General features: G+C 34.2%; 3 protein-coding genes across 14 annotated transcripts; all 3 read left to right on the top strand.

The window, feature by feature from the left end:
* Positions 1-1,697: 1,697 nt before the first annotated feature.
* On the top strand, positions 1,698-3,271 carry LOC105121090 (protein SRG1-like). Its single transcript, XM_011019595.1, has 3 exons — positions 1,698-2,128; positions 2,492-2,739; positions 2,916-3,271. Exons 1-3 carry the CDS (start codon positions 1,898-1,900, stop codon positions 3,220-3,222), a joined length of 786 nt encoding a protein of 261 aa, XP_011017897.1. The 5' UTR covers positions 1,698-1,897; the 3' UTR covers positions 3,223-3,271.
* A 1,573-nt stretch (positions 3,272-4,844) lies between these two features.
* LOC105121089 (protein SRG1-like) lies at positions 4,845-6,966 on the top strand. Its single transcript, XM_011019594.1, has 5 exons — positions 4,845-5,412; positions 5,554-5,801; positions 5,973-6,303; positions 6,517-6,797; positions 6,846-6,966. The coding sequence occupies exons 1-4, from the start codon at positions 5,167-5,169 to the stop codon at positions 6,751-6,753; spliced, it is 1,062 nt and encodes a 353-aa protein (XP_011017896.1). The 5' UTR covers positions 4,845-5,166; the 3' UTR covers positions 6,754-6,797; positions 6,846-6,966.
* A 2,210-nt stretch (positions 6,967-9,176) lies between these two features.
* Positions 9,177-16,342, top strand: EMB1895 (ARM repeat superfamily protein). Of its 12 annotated transcripts, none has more exons than XR_841479.1 (10): positions 9,177-9,286; positions 9,514-9,598; positions 9,740-10,191; positions 10,347-10,532; positions 11,371-11,391; positions 11,435-11,518; positions 11,651-11,854; positions 11,928-13,834; positions 14,450-15,450; positions 15,998-16,342. XR_841479.1 is itself a non-coding variant. In XM_011019583.1 (9 exons), the coding sequence occupies exons 2-9, from the start codon at positions 9,523-9,525 to the stop codon at positions 15,006-15,008; spliced, it is 3,489 nt and encodes a 1,162-aa protein (XP_011017885.1). In that variant the 5' UTR covers positions 9,177-9,286; positions 9,514-9,522; the 3' UTR covers positions 15,009-15,574. The 12 variants fall into 12 exon arrangements, 2 of the variants coding, with proteins under 2 accessions (XP_011017885.1, XP_011017886.1); XR_841478.1 differs by having other exon boundaries at positions 15,961-16,342; XR_841477.1 differs by having other exon boundaries at positions 15,680-16,342.
* Positions 16,343-16,795: the final 453 nt, after the last annotated feature.

Raw genomic sequence — 16,795 nt, 5'->3', positions numbered from 1 at the left:
GGAGGTGTTTTTTCCAGTTCATGGGTTTCAGCTAGTTCTGTCAATAGTAAGTTCATCTTTCGCCTGTGTTTCAGGCTGAAAGTAACAGGCATTTCAGTAGTCTGTGTAAAGGAAAGGAGGAGACATAGGCAGAGCTAAATCTACAAATAAGATTCCTTCATTTCCTGTAGTGTAGTTGCAACTTGTTTACAATATTTTACTCGCCATTAAAATAATCCTTATGGATTAGGTCACAAGTGCGTGCAGCTTATATGATCATCCTGTGATCAGAATGTAGCTAAGCGACAAAAAGATGACCAGAAGAAAACAACATTATCTTGCTTCTTTTTCTCCTTTTCCTGATGAACATAACAATGGTGCAGCTGCACGTTGCTGCAATTGCATTTTTGCTGATGAGGTCCATTTTATTTATTCAGCTGTCAATGAGCTCGTAGCTCAACTAACATTTATCCCCCCCTTTCCATCCCCTTGAAGGTCTTGAACTCGAGCCTCTTTCTTAAAGGAAAATAAAACGGTAGTAAAATAGATAAAGTTTTTAGTTAATTGTATAAATAATTCTAGTAGCCTTTTAGCATGTTAGATTGTATTAATAAAAATTAAATATTTTGAATTTTTTTTTATAGTTATAATTTTCTTTTTAATCTCTGAGTGTTTTGACTTGCAACTAACTTTATTATCTTCGCTTTTATTTGTGTTAATTAGTGGTTTTGAATAGAGATTGTAAAGGATTTGTTTTAAAGCTCAACCATTCTTGATAGTTAGATGATGTATGTTGTTGCATAATTATATTTAAAAAAAAATCACAGAATCCAACATGTTTATATCAGAAAAATGACGAGGTTTCCATTTATATTAGTTGTTGTTATTAAGTATTTTGATAATGTGATCCATAATTATATAACTAGCATAAAAATATTATTTTAGAGATCTATAATGATGGGATAACTCATACAAATATTTTATGGATGGTTCTTGAAAAAATATTTTTATAGATAATAGTTTTTTATTAAGGTTTAAATTCACACAAATTTCTTTCAACATGAGAACATTAATAAGATTTTTTTCTAGAAAAATAAATATTTTTTTAATTAATTGTATTTTTAATATTTTTCTATTATGTATGATTGTTTTTTTTTATTTTTTTATATTTATAAAGAATAATTTTCTTAGTTCATTTTTTCAATTCAATATTACAAGTTTTTTTATAAAAAAATTATAATATCCTTTTAAAAAATTGACTTAAATAAATAAATATTAAATATTTCCCCTATTTTTAATCTTTAAAAATTATAAATTATAAAAAGCATAAGGTTAGTTGTCCTTCGCTTCCGTTAATAAAAGCTCCCGTCACTTCATCAGATCACATAGTGAACTGGGACTACAAAATCAAGTTGATTTAAAGAAGAGAATAATGAATAAAATTGAAGGGGCTGGAATTACGGCCGCCATCCTCCAATCTTTGACTACAGCTACCAGAAAGAGAACCAAAAAGAGCTGCAGGATACCAGTGGGTGGTCTAGTGGTGGAAGGAGCTTGTTTTTTTTATTGTATTTGAATTTAAGTCCTGATGTGCATACTTGTTACTCCCGTGATGTCTTACATGATTACTGGATTTTCAGGATATTCAATGGACCCGAGAAATTAATCGTGGTGCGTACAAGCTAGGCCGGACACCTCACATAAATAAATTAAAAAAAAAAGCTCATTGCATGCATCAGCTTCATAATAGATCAAATTTGAATTGAATGGATCCTAAATAGCGGACAAGTCCAAATCTTTCTTTGCTGTACAATCCACATGAACTGCTGAAATTCAGCCGAAGAATAAACCCTTTTCAATAAAACGACCTTTACTGCGACTAAAGCGAGTAGTTTTCTGCAGCTGCGGGTGAGATAACATGGCTGTCATGGCAGAGTTGATATCAAATTCAGTCCAAGAAATGGCTACCAATGGACAAGAACCACCAGTGAAGTATTTCTCTAAAGGAAATGATGGTGGAGTCCTGGATGCTCCTGTTCCTTTAATTGAAATCCCAGTTGTTGATCTTGGTCTCCTTACTTCTCCATCAACCAGTGCCCAAGAACTTGAGAAGCTTAAATTAGCTCTTAGCTCATGGGGCTGCTTTCAGGTCCTCTTCTTTTCTGAACTCACTCTTACTACCGATAATTCCCTGTTCTAATCTTGCTCAATGTCTGTTTCAATATGACTTGAGCGTTAAAGATGGTCAAAGAAATGTTGTGAAAGCCCAAGATTTGATAGACACTGATCAACTGGATAAATGAATTGTTATCATTCTCTATTTCACATTATCTGGCTTGAGTATTTTATTCAAGTTTAGGGCTTTATGCGTTCTGGTTTCTATTTGATAACAAAATATAACAAAAAATTGAATAACTATGGATACAACCCAGATTTTAGATTACAATATGCTTCCATGTGTATAACTAGCATTGCTCTTGCGATATAAGCAGAGTTTATTTTGATGTTTTAGGTAATAAATCATGGAATGACGAGTTCCTTTTTAGACAAAATTCGTGAAGTTAGCAAGCAATTCTTCGCATTTCCGATGGAAGAGAAGCAGAAATACTCCAGAGAAGCTGACAGCATTGAAGGGTATGGAAATGACATGATTCTTTCCGACCACCAAACAGTTGACTGGACTGATCGATTGTATCTTACCATTAGCCCAGAAGACCAGAGAAAGATCAAATTTTGGCCCGAAAATCCTAAAGATTTTAGGTAATTAGAATACATTACCAAATTATTCAGTGAATTTTCACAATGTTAAAAGAAGAATTGACATATCTTCTGAGTTGCAGCGATGGAGTTAGTTGAACTTACAGCTGATAACCATCCAATGCATTAATAAGATTTTGAGAAGTAAATGCTAACCTTGTTCTTAACCGTTGCTGCAGGGAAACCCTACATGAATACACCGTGAAGTTACAAGAGACAAATAACTTTCTCCTCGGAGCCATGGCGAGGTCATTGAACTTGGAGGAAAGCTGCTTTCTAGACCAGTATGGAGAACAACCACTTGTGACTGCAAGGTTTAACTTCTATCCTCCATGTCCAAGGCCTGATCGAATTCTTGGCGTTAAGCCTCATGCAGATGCATCGGCAGTTACCTTCCTCTTGCAAGACAAAGAAGTGGAAGGTCTTCAATTCCTGAAAGACAACGAGTGGTTTAGAGTTCCCATCATTCCACATGCTCATTTGTAAAGTCAACCGGTAGAACGGAAATACTCTGTTGGTAATTAGAATTGCCAGTAGAACCGGCGAGAAATACAACTGTCGTAAACTAACTTGTCAGGGTTTTAATTTCTTCTGCCGTCGTCGTAAATTTGGATTTTCTGACTTGGATTAATTAATAACATCTTTTGATTGATTGGAAAGTACAAAAATTATTGTTCTTTAAATTATAAAGTACAAAATTAACAAAAACTCTTTAAAAAAAATCTTGCCTTTATAATTTATTACTTGATTTTTGATATATTCAATAATAATTATCTATTATTTTTGATAAATATATATAATATATTGAAAACAATAATTTTTTAAATTAAAAAATTATTACTTTAATATAATTAACTACACAAATCAATTCAATCAAATAGCACATAATTTTGTAAAATAAAATTTAGAACTAATAACTTATAGATACTAAAATGATAAAAAAAACATATCGGTAATTTGTATCCAACTAACTGCCTATTATTTATCTAATTCAAGAATAAAAAAATCAATTAATACCTATGATTAATTACATATTAATTTATTTGTTCTTAAATTTTAAATTGACTAAAACTAATTGGACTCAACTAATTATTCATCATTTCTTTAATTCAAACTTACTCAACCTAAATTAATACATTTAATTATTATTAATTATACACAAAATTAATTTTTTCTAAATTTTTAATTTAACTATAAAATTGCCAAAAAAATTAATACTCATTAAATTACTTATGATTTCTTCAATTCTAAAATAAATGAATTATAAAATTATATTCAATTTCATCAAGTGAAAAATTAAATTTATTTCCTTCAAATCTCAAACAAATTCTAAAATATAAATCATATATAAATACAATAAAATTATCATTATAAAACAAGTAAAACATTTAAATATATAAAAAATTACAAATGTTGTGAATAAGTTTCAATAAATTAACTTAAAATGTAATGAGTTAAAAAAATAAATAGTGAATTTACTTACATGATGAAATGAAACTCAATAAAAAAATAGAACCAAAAGAGGAAACTGAGGCTTTGAAGAGATATTGTCTTGACATCAAGGAGTTGTGATGGCTTGACTTGTGGAGCTTGTGAGGGTGGCTGTCAGAAGTTTTTTTATTTTACATGGAGACAGCTACTATGTGTTCTGAAAGAAGATGAAAATGAGTCCCGGAGAGCCATTGTGGGGTTTTAGTAACCCAAAACTCCTTTTATGTTCTAGAGAATTAAAGCACTAATAAATAAATCATACCTAAAATGTGATAACTTTAAACTTTCATAGAAATTAAATACATTGATATTTGTTTCTCACTTGACCCATAATCTAGAACAAACCCAACAATCGAGTTACTAAATCTGGCTCATCTCAAGCACCTGCTGCTAATGTTTTTTAAACAAAACAAGAACAGGGGTTTCCAGGAGTAGAATAATTCGTGGCATGTCTGGAATAACTGTTCATAATGGTCAAGTCTACAACTTAAAGGAGTTAACATCAACTTGATAAAGAATATTTAACGTTGCTCAGTGACCTTTACCGACAACTATGAATTCATGACTCGATAGTGCCTGCCTTCTCTTTTTTATTTATTTATTGTAGTGATTTGGTTCATCTAGTCCTTGTTGTGGCTGCAAATTGGCCGACTCTCCCAGCCAAACCTTCCCTGTCAACTCTACTCAAGCCTCGCTTTTGAACTATTTAACTCATCTCAAGATCTAGGACAAAACAGAGAGTGAATTCCTGTAAATCTTTTGGTTCATTTACTAGACAATTTTCTTTTAAAGTTGTAGGAACGTATTTCTATCCATAGGGACTTGAGTTTAGTTCGAACTCGCTCTCTCTTGTTTCCTGTTCAAGTTAGAAGGCAACCATAAATTAATATCATCTGTTCATCTATCAAAATCAAGCGTAATCTCAGTGTCTGGAAAAGTATGGCTGATAATCTTTTTCCTACCAAAATAGAATCAAAATCAAAATCTGTCCAAGAGTTGGTCATGAAGAACGAAGAACCTCCTGGAAATTATTTCTATGAAGATGGTGTTAATGGAGTCCTAGACAGTTCTCTTCCAGTGTTGGAGATGCCAGTTATTGATATAAGCCGCCTCACATCTCCGTCAACAAGCAGAGAGGAAGTTGAAAAACTCCACTCAGCTCTCATCTCATGTGGCTGCTTTATGGTTTGTTTTTCAATTACTCTTCTTGGAATTCAACTACTTTCTTGTGACCATGCTCATATACTAGATTTTGACATCAGGATCTTAGTTTGACAAGCTGTGTTCTATGAATTTTTTTCTCAAGAGCTGGGTTTTTTGTTCCAGTCAATAAATCATGGAATCACTGCTGTATTCTTGGACCAAGTACGTTCAGTTACTGCGCAGTTCTTTGCACTTCCAATGGAAGAGAAGTTGAAGTTCTCCAGAGCAGTTGATAGCGCAGAAGGTTATGGAAATGACATGATCCTTTCAGAAGATCAAATACTTGATTGGACAGACAGATTATATCTTATACTAAGCCCAGAAGATCAGCGACAGTTCAAATTTTGGCCTGAAAAACCTGAAATTTTTAGGTATGTTAACCATGCTACCTGAAGATTATATAGATAATGGTTAATCCAACCATATATGACCATGTATGGAAACAGCTCCATGTACAGTTTAATCCAACCATTTATGACCATGTATGGAAATTACCTCCTATAATGACACGAAAAAATATGAAACAAATCTTGAGCTTGCAGGGAAATTTTGCAAGAATATACCACAAAGTTAAAGGTGATAGTTGAAGTTGTTCTCAAAGCCATGGCAAGGTCATTAAACTTGGAAGACAACTGCTTTCTGGACATGTACGGAGAAAGGGCATTGATGCAGGCCAGATTCAACTTATTTCCTCCCTGTCCGAGGCCTGATCGATCTCTTGGCCTGAAACCACACTCAGATGGATCAGCAATCACCATCGTCCTACAAGACAAAGAAGTCGAAGGGCTTCAGTTCCTTAAAGATGATCAATGGTTTAGAGTTCCTATCCAGCTTCCTCATGCTCTTCTTATTAATGTTGGTGATCAATCAGAGGTAAATTACAGATTCGTCTCATCATCAGCAGGCATTCAATTTATATAAATAACTCCTTAAGGAAAAACGAAGATGAATAGTAAACTCCAGACTTGGAAACATTTTAGACAATACACTATCTGCAACTAGAATTTCATGCCTTAAGCCTGAAGTATGAAATTAATTCATGGGAGTTCATTGTTAACTGTAACTAGTTATGAATGGCATACATAGGTAATGAGCAATGGGTTTTTCAAGAGCCCAGTCCACAGAGTAGTGACAAATTCAGAAAGGGAGAGGACTTCCGTGGCTGTGTTCTGTTCTCCAGACCCGGACAACGACATTGAACCTGTGGATGGGGCAGTCAGTGAGACGAGGCCGAGATTATACAAGAAGGTGCAAGATTATGGCAGCAAGTACTTTCAGTACTATCAGGAAGGGAAGAGGGCGATAGAAGCAGTGAAAATTTAATTTATGCTTACGTTTAATTTAGCTTTCAAGTACTGTTGCATTGCACATTGCTGCGGTTCTTCTTAGGTTGATTGTCATTTCATGTGCAACACGCATTGCTGCGGTTCTAACTTTCCTAGGACGAGATTCTTATCTGCCTTGCATTTGTCAGTTCTCAGTTTTCAGGGTCACCATTAAGTTCTTTCATAAAATGCTCAATTTGCTGGCCACAAAGATTCTGCCATTCGTTGATGAGCCCGTGGCTCAATCGACACCCACATCTGTTTTCTTCCTGAATCTCTCTAGTTCTAGCCTCTTTCTTTTACCGGGTTTGAAGTGAAGTTGTGTTTGTTCAAATCCCCCAGATTTTGCACTGCTATTTACTGCAGAAGCATGGATGACCTTTCCTTTCGGAGAAAAACCATGATCGAGTCCGGGCGTCTTTCAAAGCCAGGCCTAAAGAGAAGGACAAAATTATTATCAAAACCCGCTTACGAAAAGTGCCAGACACAATACTACGGTTCAGGTAGAAGGAGCGAAGAGAATTCAAAATATTTGAAAGATAAAAAAATACAACAATATTATATGAAAAACATCAAAATATTTAATTTTTATTTATCCATGTTTCACAAGCCTTTCTATATATTACAACCCTTTATATGTTGTATTAGCCTATATATATAATCAGAAAACTCTAATAACAGGGTGTGGAAAAGATAAAATAAGAAAATTATTCTATATAAAAAATAGAAAAACATAATAATAGATAATAAAAAATAAAATTAACTAAAAAAATATTTATTTTTGAAAAATATCAAAATATTTAATTTTTATTTATCCATGTTTCATAACCCTTTCTATATATTACAACCCTTTATATGTTGTATTAGCCTATATATATAATCAAAAACTCTAATAACAGGGTGTGGAAAAGATAAAATAAGAAAATTATTCTATATAAAAAATAGAAAAACATAATAATAGATAATAAAAAATAAAATTAATTAAGAAAAATATTTATTTTCCTATAAAAACTTCCTCTACCACTAATTTTTTTATTTTTTATTTTTATGAATGACACTATGAATCCTCAATATCTTTATGTGAGCTTTTTCGTAGTAGATCCTAACATGATATTTTTATATTTACTGTTTCATTATGAATCTCTAATATAATATCTTTATATCTTTTTAGTTATAGATCACTAATATGATGATTTTTTTACCTCTACATCCTCTCCTGCATAGGTATAATTTTTTTTATTATTTTTTTCAGCCATAATTATTTAACAATATACAACAACTAATTACTAAAAATCATCAAACTATAATATATGTTTTTTTTTATCTTTTTCAGCCATAATTATTTAACAATACACAACAACTAATCACTAAAAATCATCAAACTATAATATATGTCATCTACAAGATCTCCAACCAAAACCATTAGAAATCATAAGACAAGGGTTTGTTACAAGTTAAAACTCTCATAGACAAAAAAAAAAAAAAAACTATAATTATGAGAAAGAGCAAAATCATTAGAAATCATAGGACAAGGATTTGTTACAAGTTAAAACTCTGGTAGATAAAAAAAAAAAACTATAATTATGAGAAAGACATCTGACATATTCATTTCTTATTTTTCCATGTCTTGATTGCCAAAAGACTATTGCAATTTTTTATATAGAAAAAAAACTAGAAAATCCTAATAATAATAAATAGGAGAAATAAAATAAAAAACTATTGAATATAAGACATAACCAAAAAGAATATAACAATGCAAAATAAAAAAAAAATTAACTAAGAAATATATTTATGTTTTAAAAAATATACATCATGGTTGCTGAATGGTTTAAATATATTGAATTTTAGAAGACTAGAGGGACCACAAATTTATAATTTAAAAAGCTTAAGGATCAAAAATGAAATTTTTACTTCCATTTTTGAAACTACCACCCGTTACTTCCATATTTTCACCCTAGTCCTTCTTCTTTCAATCTTGCAATTGCTGCACAAATCTGCCGTTGTCAGAAATTAAACTTTTACTGGCATGATTTGGAATGACATTGCTTGCACTTGCCCTGGTGGATATTTCTTCAACGAAAATATTTACAGGGTTTTTACATATATAAAATTTCTAATAATATATCACTAGAAACAAGGTCAAAATTTATTTTTATTCTTTATATTTTAAAATTAATTTTATGATTTAATGTAAATAATTTTTTTCTTAAAAAATCTTAAAAATGTAACTATTATTATCAAAAACTAAATATGAATAATTATCCATCACTTACTTGAAAGAAAATAAAATGGGCCGTTCCATGCTAGAACTCCTCTATAATGGGCTCCATCTGTTCATATTTGTACTTCACTGGGCTTTCCCCTTTAAAGACCATTAATTCTCAACAATCGGATCTTAGGATTATTGAAGCGCCCCGCGCTCTCTCATTATAATTTATATATACACTCCTTATGCACCCTCGACTGATCACGCGCAATCACACTGTTCGCACACTCCGCCGTCGACCGCTATCAGAGCATCGTTTCTGAAGGTCAGAATTTTCAGTCCCCCTATTCCCTTTCGTTTCTCTGCGATATTACATTTTTGCTTAAAATTGCTTCTTAAGCTCTAGCATTAGTCTCACATCGCCACCATCAAGTTCCAATTTTGTAAATAAATTTGGTCATTTAGGGTTTAGGGTTTTTTTCCTTCTATTTTTAAGAAGGAAGAGGCATGGAGTTGATAGATTCATGAATTTTTTGCAAAATTCATCTCTAGCAAGCAAAAATGGAGAGGATTTCTGCAGCTTGTGCTATGGAATGGAGCATTGAGCTTGAGAAGGCCCTTCGCTCTAAAAAACCTGGTAAGTATACACTTCCACTCTATTTTTAATAATCTATATGTTAACTTGGAGTTGCTGATGCTTCAAAAAGTTTGAATTTATGCAAATTCATTAGAGGGATATTGAGTAAATGGTAATTGAAAGAGTTTTGCCATGTTTTAGGACAAGCTATTGAGGGCATACAACGAATTGGCAAAAGAATTCAGGAGTGGAGTAAAGAACCCAAACCGACTATGGCAGTTTATAACATGTTTGGGCTAGTCACAGGAGAGGATAGGCTCTTTGCCAATACAATTCTATTACGGCTTGCTGATGCATTCAGGTTTGGTGACAGAGAAACAAGGGTTTCTATTGTAAAGGTTTTTTTGTTGGAGCTCAAGAGCCGTACGAATAAGAAATTGAAAGGTAGACAGTATAGAGGGATTTTGTCAAAGGACATGGTGCAAAATCATGTGGAACTTCTGGAAAGAGTTAAAATAGTTTTTGATACCGGAGATGTTGATTCAAAGGCCTTGGCATTGGCTCTCTTTGGCTGTTGGGCTCCTTTTGCGAAAGATAGTGCTCATATACGATACATCATACTTTCCAGTATGATCTCCTCTGATGTTTTGCAGGTGAGGTCAGTGTTATGTCTGTTGTGAAAATTTAAAGTTTGTGATTGCTTGTTTCTGCTATGCCACTGTGGTTTCTAGCTGGGCGTTTGCTATTTTAATTAAAGGATTCTCTTTATCATACAGTGTAACTGGCCTTCACTCCTTTCTTTCTGCAGGTAAAGGCGTCATTATTTGCTGCAGGTTGCTTTTGTGAGTTGGCAGGTGACTTTGTGCCTGTTGTCTTAGAGATGTTGGTTAATATGGTCACTTCATCTGAAACATTGTTGACCATAAGATTAGCTGGAACACGAGTTTTTGCTAAAATGGGGCCCTCATATTCTGTTGCTAGTAGAGCCTACAAGGTTTTGAGTCTCTTCTCATCCAATTTCATATCAGAACATCCATGTTTGCTTTGTTGTTCTAGACAATGTACTGAGCTTGTAGTTTGTTGTTCCAATTAATAGTGAATATGTAGCTCACTGTGGAGCTTTGTATTTGTTATATTTAGAAAGTTTGGACGATTCACTACAAATGAATCTAGTTATATTGTTCGATAAAAAAGACATTTATGCATGTAGTAAATTTAGGAAGTTTGGATGATCTTCCACATGTTTTTGTTCACCAGACAATATCATTAAAAGTCACCTGTAGTGGATGTTATAAATAAAGTTTATAATATAGTACAAACATTACAAAAATATTCATCTTTTTGACTATAAACAATTTTTTTTTTTTTTTAAATTTGATGTGGTTTTAATCGAAAGCATGCCCCTTTTTCTATTTTTTTTTTTAAAATTTGATTTGGTTTTAATCGAAAGCATGCCCCTTTTTCAATGTTGGTTGATGCTATCTTGTTACTGTTATTCGGATTTTTTACCTCATCTGAACTGCATGTTAATACCTTGCTCCTTATCGGATCAACAAACTTGAAATAAGTTCACATATGTAGTAGAATGTAACCTCTTGGTTTATAAGAGCCATTGGATGAAGATTGAAGGAAGAAATACATGATCACCAGTGTACCCTAGTGATTTCCTGATAATACAAAACTTACATATCATGGTGTGATGCAATTTAGTGCACTTATGGAATGATTTTATGCGCTAATAATTCATTCTGTCAAGATTGCTTGTCAGTGCTGCACGTGTGAAGCTGTATCTCAGAGTTTATAAAATAATACTAACTACTGGTCTGCTACAGACAGGCCTAAAGTTGTTAGACTCTTTAGAAGAGGACCTTGTGGTTAAAATGACTAAAGTTGTTATCTTTAGAAGAGGACCTTGTGGTTAAAATGCTGGTTTCTCTCACAAAACTTGCATCGAAATCAACCCTTCTATTATTGGAACAGGTACCTGTTTGAATCTCCTTGGCGAGTATGTAGGTGATTTTGTTTGGTTCTAAGTCTGTGTATTACTATCTTATTATCATTGTGAAGTAAAATGGTTACTTCATTTGTAATTAGTTTTGCATCTGTTAACAGGTGGATTTGCTTTTATTGTTCCTTAGCCAAGAGAAAGATTTGCTATTGCAAGCAACAGCTTTAAGATGCCTTCACTTCATATTAATGAGAGTAGTTGTTTACTCTTCTGTTAGCGCACATGGAATCAAAACATTATCCAGAATTGTAGACGAAGCTGACCTTCCATTATCCATGCAATGTGAAGCTTTACAAATTCTGCATAAGGTCATTTCTGAATCCAATCTTCTAAGTAATGATTTGGCATTTGGTATCTTGTTGAGACATTGTTTAATTGCAGATGCTTTTATATAGACTACATAATCTTCCTCAAGACAACATGCTTGAATTATCTCCTATTTTGACTACCATTGAGAATTCAGCTGAGTCTTTTATTATGTCAAAGAGCCTTCTAGCCATACATGTTTTAGCAGATTTATCAATGAAGCTCAGTAGAAGAGCTGAAATGGAATCTGGTGGGAATTCTTTCTCTCCTCTGCTAACACGAACCGTCTCCCTAATTATTGACCGGGTTATTTTGCTGGTGAAGCCATCGTTAGTTCTCTGCCAGGCTGGTGCAGGAGTCCTTCAGGAAGTCCAAAGCCTGCTCAGTCTTCTACTTTCTTTGGTTAGAGAACATCCAGATCTGGGTGTCTCTGTACTGGATAAAGTTAGGTTATTTATTGAGTATCTTGTGGATGTACATGAAGGCAACATAGTTATAAGGCAAGAAAGTTTATCAGTTCCAGAGGTTTTTGACTTTAAAGGAGAAAATGTGGGCGTTAGTTTGAAGCTGGCATATTATGTCCATAAATTTTCTGTTAGTTGCATTGAAATTATGAATGAAGCCAGTGCCATCACCACCCAATTAGTTGACAAAGTAAATCTTTTAGTTCAGTCTGTTTATCGCTGCACTTTGTTTCATTGGTATATACTTATAATGTACTCCATACTGCTGCACTCTCATTCCATGTGGAGTTATGTAGTTCATAACAAGAAGGAAAGTTGCAATCCTGATAGCAACTTGAACTGCTCACTTTGTAGTGACTTGGTTGAGCGTGAATTTTTCACCCTTGATTGTGCAAAAAAACTGTTGACAGAGAGGGATAACTGGTCTGCTTATAAAGCTGGGACATTTGCAGCATGTCAGGGAGCATGGATCACAGCTGCATTTGTATTTGAGCAACTAACAAGTAAGGTTCAGTCTGGATCCTGCTCTTGCTGGTTAAAATCATTAACTCAATTTGCTCAAACTGAGAGTAAATTCCAGTTCTATCCCATAACACAATGGGGTTTCAGTTTGGCAGATTGGTCGAAGATGAATGAATTTCCAGTCATGTTTTTCCAGGACTTTTCTGATGAACTTGGTCAAGGTGCTGTTGAGAATATCCGTGACCCTAATTATACTGAAATGCTTCTTCAGGCTCATCATGGACTTTGTTCTTCAAGGAAAACATTAGAATCCATCGTCACATCCAATAAATCATTCTGTTTCCAGAAATGGTTTTTAGCTATACGGGTGGAACTTTTAGGAACTATGGCGGATGTTGTTAAAGTCTTGGGTGCCACCCCAATTAGTGAGGACAGTATTAGCAACAATAGAAAGGGTGAGAAAAAAGATGAGTATCTCAACTCTTTGAGACAAATTACTCAATCATCTTTCCGGTTGAACAGGCTGGTGCAGGAATGTGATCTAATTTCCATTTCTTTCATTGGAATGGACAGCAGAAGTTCAAAGATCATTTCTACTCTTGCATTAAGTTGTTTGCTGTTGGCTTTTGCTACTGGATTTGCTATTTCAATCTCAGACCAGCTTGCGAATGAAATTTTGACGCCTTGTGATTTGGAAAACTCCAAGAACTATTTACAAGGAATGCTGGTGCGAAATTTAATTAGGCGGTTATGGCACTTGGACCAAGATACAATTTCACATCTGTGCTTGCTTTTAGGTGTTGGTGTACAGCCTAATGATGATTTTCACCAATCTAGAAGTCAAAGATCGAACATTAGTGTTGAAGAAAGAAATATTCTTGATGTTTGCAATTATATTGTTGCTGGCATTGTTGCATTAAAAGAAGAGGCAAATAGCAAGAAAAATGAGGAGATTCTCTCCCAAGTTACCGAGGATGGTTTCCAACTTCTCTTGAACACTATCACGAAGTGGATGCGCATCCCTTTTCAGGTGCCAACATATTTCTTTAAAATAAGGTATGCTTCTCATGTTTTTCCACATTAATCATCTATCTTTATCTCTCCTCTTCCTTCCAGAGCATGTGAGGGTCAACTCTAATGCTCTTTTGCTACCCTTAATACACAAGGTGATATTTGTCATTTATCTTGAAAAATTCCTTTTTGCCTTTTCTTTTTGATAATACAAATGGCAAACCACGAGGCAGCAGAGATCTTTTTTAGTTGAATGGTTTATTAGACACACCAGTTTTTAACTGATTGTTTCTTACTTGCTCATGAAGGTCTTGAGGAAAACCCAAAAGACTTGAATGTTAACCATATGATTTCACCTATTTTCTCCCTCTTCTCCCTCTGTAAGCTGCTTCAGGTTTGTGGAACAGTGGATTCTTCCATTTTCCTGAGGTCTTTCTTATCTTTTAATTGCTCCTTAATGATCAGTTTGCTATCTTCTTATCCAAAGAACTGTGATTGTTGGCAGAATTTAATTTCACTTTTAGTGGATCCTTTTTCATTAAATGAACTCTAGGACAAGTGGAATAACTTCCATGCAAAAATTTGAAAATTCCTTTCTTTAGTTTGATTCTTGCAGTCATGTCATCGGTTCTAATATTTGAGTTTGACATTAAAATTCAGGCCTTGCATCGGGTCAGAGCTCTTTGTCTTCAATGCAGATGTCAGAAACTCAAATCAGTTGTCTGTCTTGCCAGGCTTTAACTTATCACTGAATCTTTGTCTTCAATTAAGAAATCTGCCGCCAGATCTTCCGTTCGGAGTCACCAGGTCTTACTGTGTCCTTTATTCTAGTATGTCTTTTCAAGAGTGCAAGGAAAATGGAGAAACCAAGGGGCTATTTCTGTGGGAAAATGGACCTTTGGACACTGACAACTTGATTCGAATGAATGAAAAATTGTTGCACCATGTAACAGAGCGTACAAAGAAGACTAGTAATGGTAAACGTGACAGGGAAAAAGACATTGATTCTGATGAGGTTATTACTGGATTTGTGTGTTTTGATTTAATCGATGCAAGGAAAGGGTTTTCAAATTGCCTTCTTGATGTTTCTCATTTTCCAGTAGGATCTTATAGAATCAAATGGCAGAGCTGTTGTATTGATAGTCAAGGTTCCTATTGGAGCCTCCTTCCATTAAATACAGGACCAGTGTTTACAGTACAGAAGCCCACTGCTGTATAATTATCCACAAGTCGTTTTGATAATGATTAAAACACATTTATAGACCTGCTGACTTGGTTGCCATGCATGGATCACAATGAAAGGTGTGGCATATAGGTCAACAACGAGAAACCAAGTACCATTGACAGGAAAAGAGGAGCTTGGTCTTGGCATCGCTGGAATTATGTGATGAGATGGATTTCATGTTTCCTGTAAAGGTGAACCTCGAGGAGCAGTCTCAAGTCAAGTGCCATATAGAAATTTCATGGGGATTCTCCATTATGTTTACATATGGTGCTAACTCTGCTTATTTTATGTGGTTACTTGTAAATGTGACAATGTGAGGGAGATATTTCGACATCTTTAATGGGGTTACTTTTTTTTTGTGGAGAGGAGCCACTTCAAATATCTGTCAGTTCTTGGCTATGATTTGGCACAACATGTTATTAACTACTCGTATCAGGTACTTTTGCAGAAGCCCTCTCCTTTAGTTATTTGTCTGAATTTTGTATTGTTGTCCTTTATATTTGAAATTTGCATAGGATTGTGAATGTGATTCAATCAATCAATTTGGATCCCGTTCTCCACTTTCACTGCTTGAAGGGCGGGCGGGTGAGGGCCTTATTATGTCATTTTTATAGCATAAGACCATAGATTGAATAATTTGGATTCGCATTTGCATTTTTAGGCAGTTCCGCAGTGAACACCTTATGAAACTTTAAAGCAGTGACTCGCTGCCACATACTGCCATAAACAAAAATATCAAATTTCAACCATCCTCTACAACAACAGTGCCAAGCCATTTCGTGTTTGATGCGTCTAGGAAAGGGGAACCATGCTTCCCTGCTCAAAGAAAGTAACTCTGTAATTCTTACTCGGAGGTTGTGTTCCCTGCAAAGAATTTAAGAATTATCTTCGGTTTGTAAGATCGTTGGATAATAAATTCTCAACGAGGTTGATTGCTCTGTTCTAGGCATCTGGTTTTCTAGTGTACAATGGTTTCGATGCAGGTTCACTGATTGTCAGAACAGTAATTGCTCTTTTCGTGGAGATTTTGGGTTACAGAACCATTGGGGTTCAAGGTGTTAAACTTCTGAATAGCGAAGAAATTCATTCAGCATTTGGGAGATAACTGCTGCAGATGTTCGTACTCAATGCAGGGGATGGAATTTGTTCATAGGAGAAAATCTTTAATTTAGAACTCAAGCTCATAGTCGTTCATGCTTGGAAGATCAGAATACTTGGGAAATATTAGTTAGCTGTGTAAATTGATGACATTTGTAATTTTGTGTGATTGTTTTGATTGTAAGATTACTTGATGCGCAACTGGAATGCTGTAGAAATGCATTTGCTTTCATGTAGGGAAAGGATGGTGAGGAAAAATAAAAATAAAAAAACAGATTAAATCAAGAAAATAAAAAAATTTACTGAAAAAATTAAATTGAGAAAACAAATTGAATTAACCTATTAGAAAATAAAAATAAAACAATTGGTTCGGTGTTGATATTAACAGTCTGAAACTTCTATCACCACTGAAACAATAAACAGTATAAATATAAACTTCTCTTTTAACTCTAGAGGCCAGGTCAAACCCAGCTGCCCCCCTCCCTCAAGTTTTCTCTCAGTCTCAGTTCTCGCATCCCTCCTCTGGTTTCTATGTTTTCTTGTCTTCTCCAGTTTTAAGGTTCAAAGTCACCAGAAAAAAAAAAGAGTTATCTAGCAATCTTCTAAGCTATAACTTTCTTTATTTTGCTCAATTCAATTTCTATATCTCCATTTCCTGTTAGGCCAATCTCATGGGAACGCTT

The sequence above is a fragment of the Populus euphratica genome, unplaced genomic scaffold (assembly GCF_000495115.2).
Source record: "Populus euphratica unplaced genomic scaffold, PopEup_1.0 scaffold31.1, whole genome shotgun sequence".
NCBI lineage: Eukaryota > Viridiplantae > Streptophyta > Magnoliopsida > Malpighiales > Salicaceae > Populus > Populus euphratica.
This window is presented reverse-complemented; position numbering and strand designations above follow the sequence as displayed.

Coding starts and splice junctions, on each gene's coding strand:
- LOC105121090 (XM_011019595.1), top strand. CDS start 1,898: ATGGCTGTCATGGCAGAGTTGATATCAAATTCAGTCCAAGAAATGGCT. Junction 2,129..2,491: donor GCTCATGGGGCTGCTTTCAG/GTCCTCTTCTTT, acceptor TTGATGTTTTAG/GTAATAAATCATGGAATGAC. Junction 2,740..2,915: donor GAAAATCCTAAAGATTTTAG/GTAATTAGAATA, acceptor CCGTTGCTGCAG/GGAAACCCTACATGAATACA.
- LOC105121089 (XM_011019594.1), top strand. CDS start 5,167: ATGGCTGATAATCTTTTTCCTACCAAAATAGAATCAAAATCAAAATCT. Junction 5,413..5,553: donor TCTCATGTGGCTGCTTTATG/GTTTGTTTTTCA, acceptor TTTTTGTTCCAG/TCAATAAATCATGGAATCAC. Junction 6,304..6,516: donor ATGTTGGTGATCAATCAGAG/GTAAATTACAGA, acceptor TGGCATACATAG/GTAATGAGCAATGGGTTTTT.
- EMB1895 (XM_011019583.1), top strand. CDS start 9,523: ATGGAGAGGATTTCTGCAGCTTGTGCTATGGAATGGAGCATTGAGCTT. Junction 9,599..9,739: donor CCTTCGCTCTAAAAAACCTG/GTAAGTATACAC, acceptor GCCATGTTTTAG/GACAAGCTATTGAGGGCATA. Junction 11,519..11,650: donor CCCTTCTATTATTGGAACAG/GTACCTGTTTGA, acceptor ATCTGTTAACAG/GTGGATTTGCTTTTATTGTT.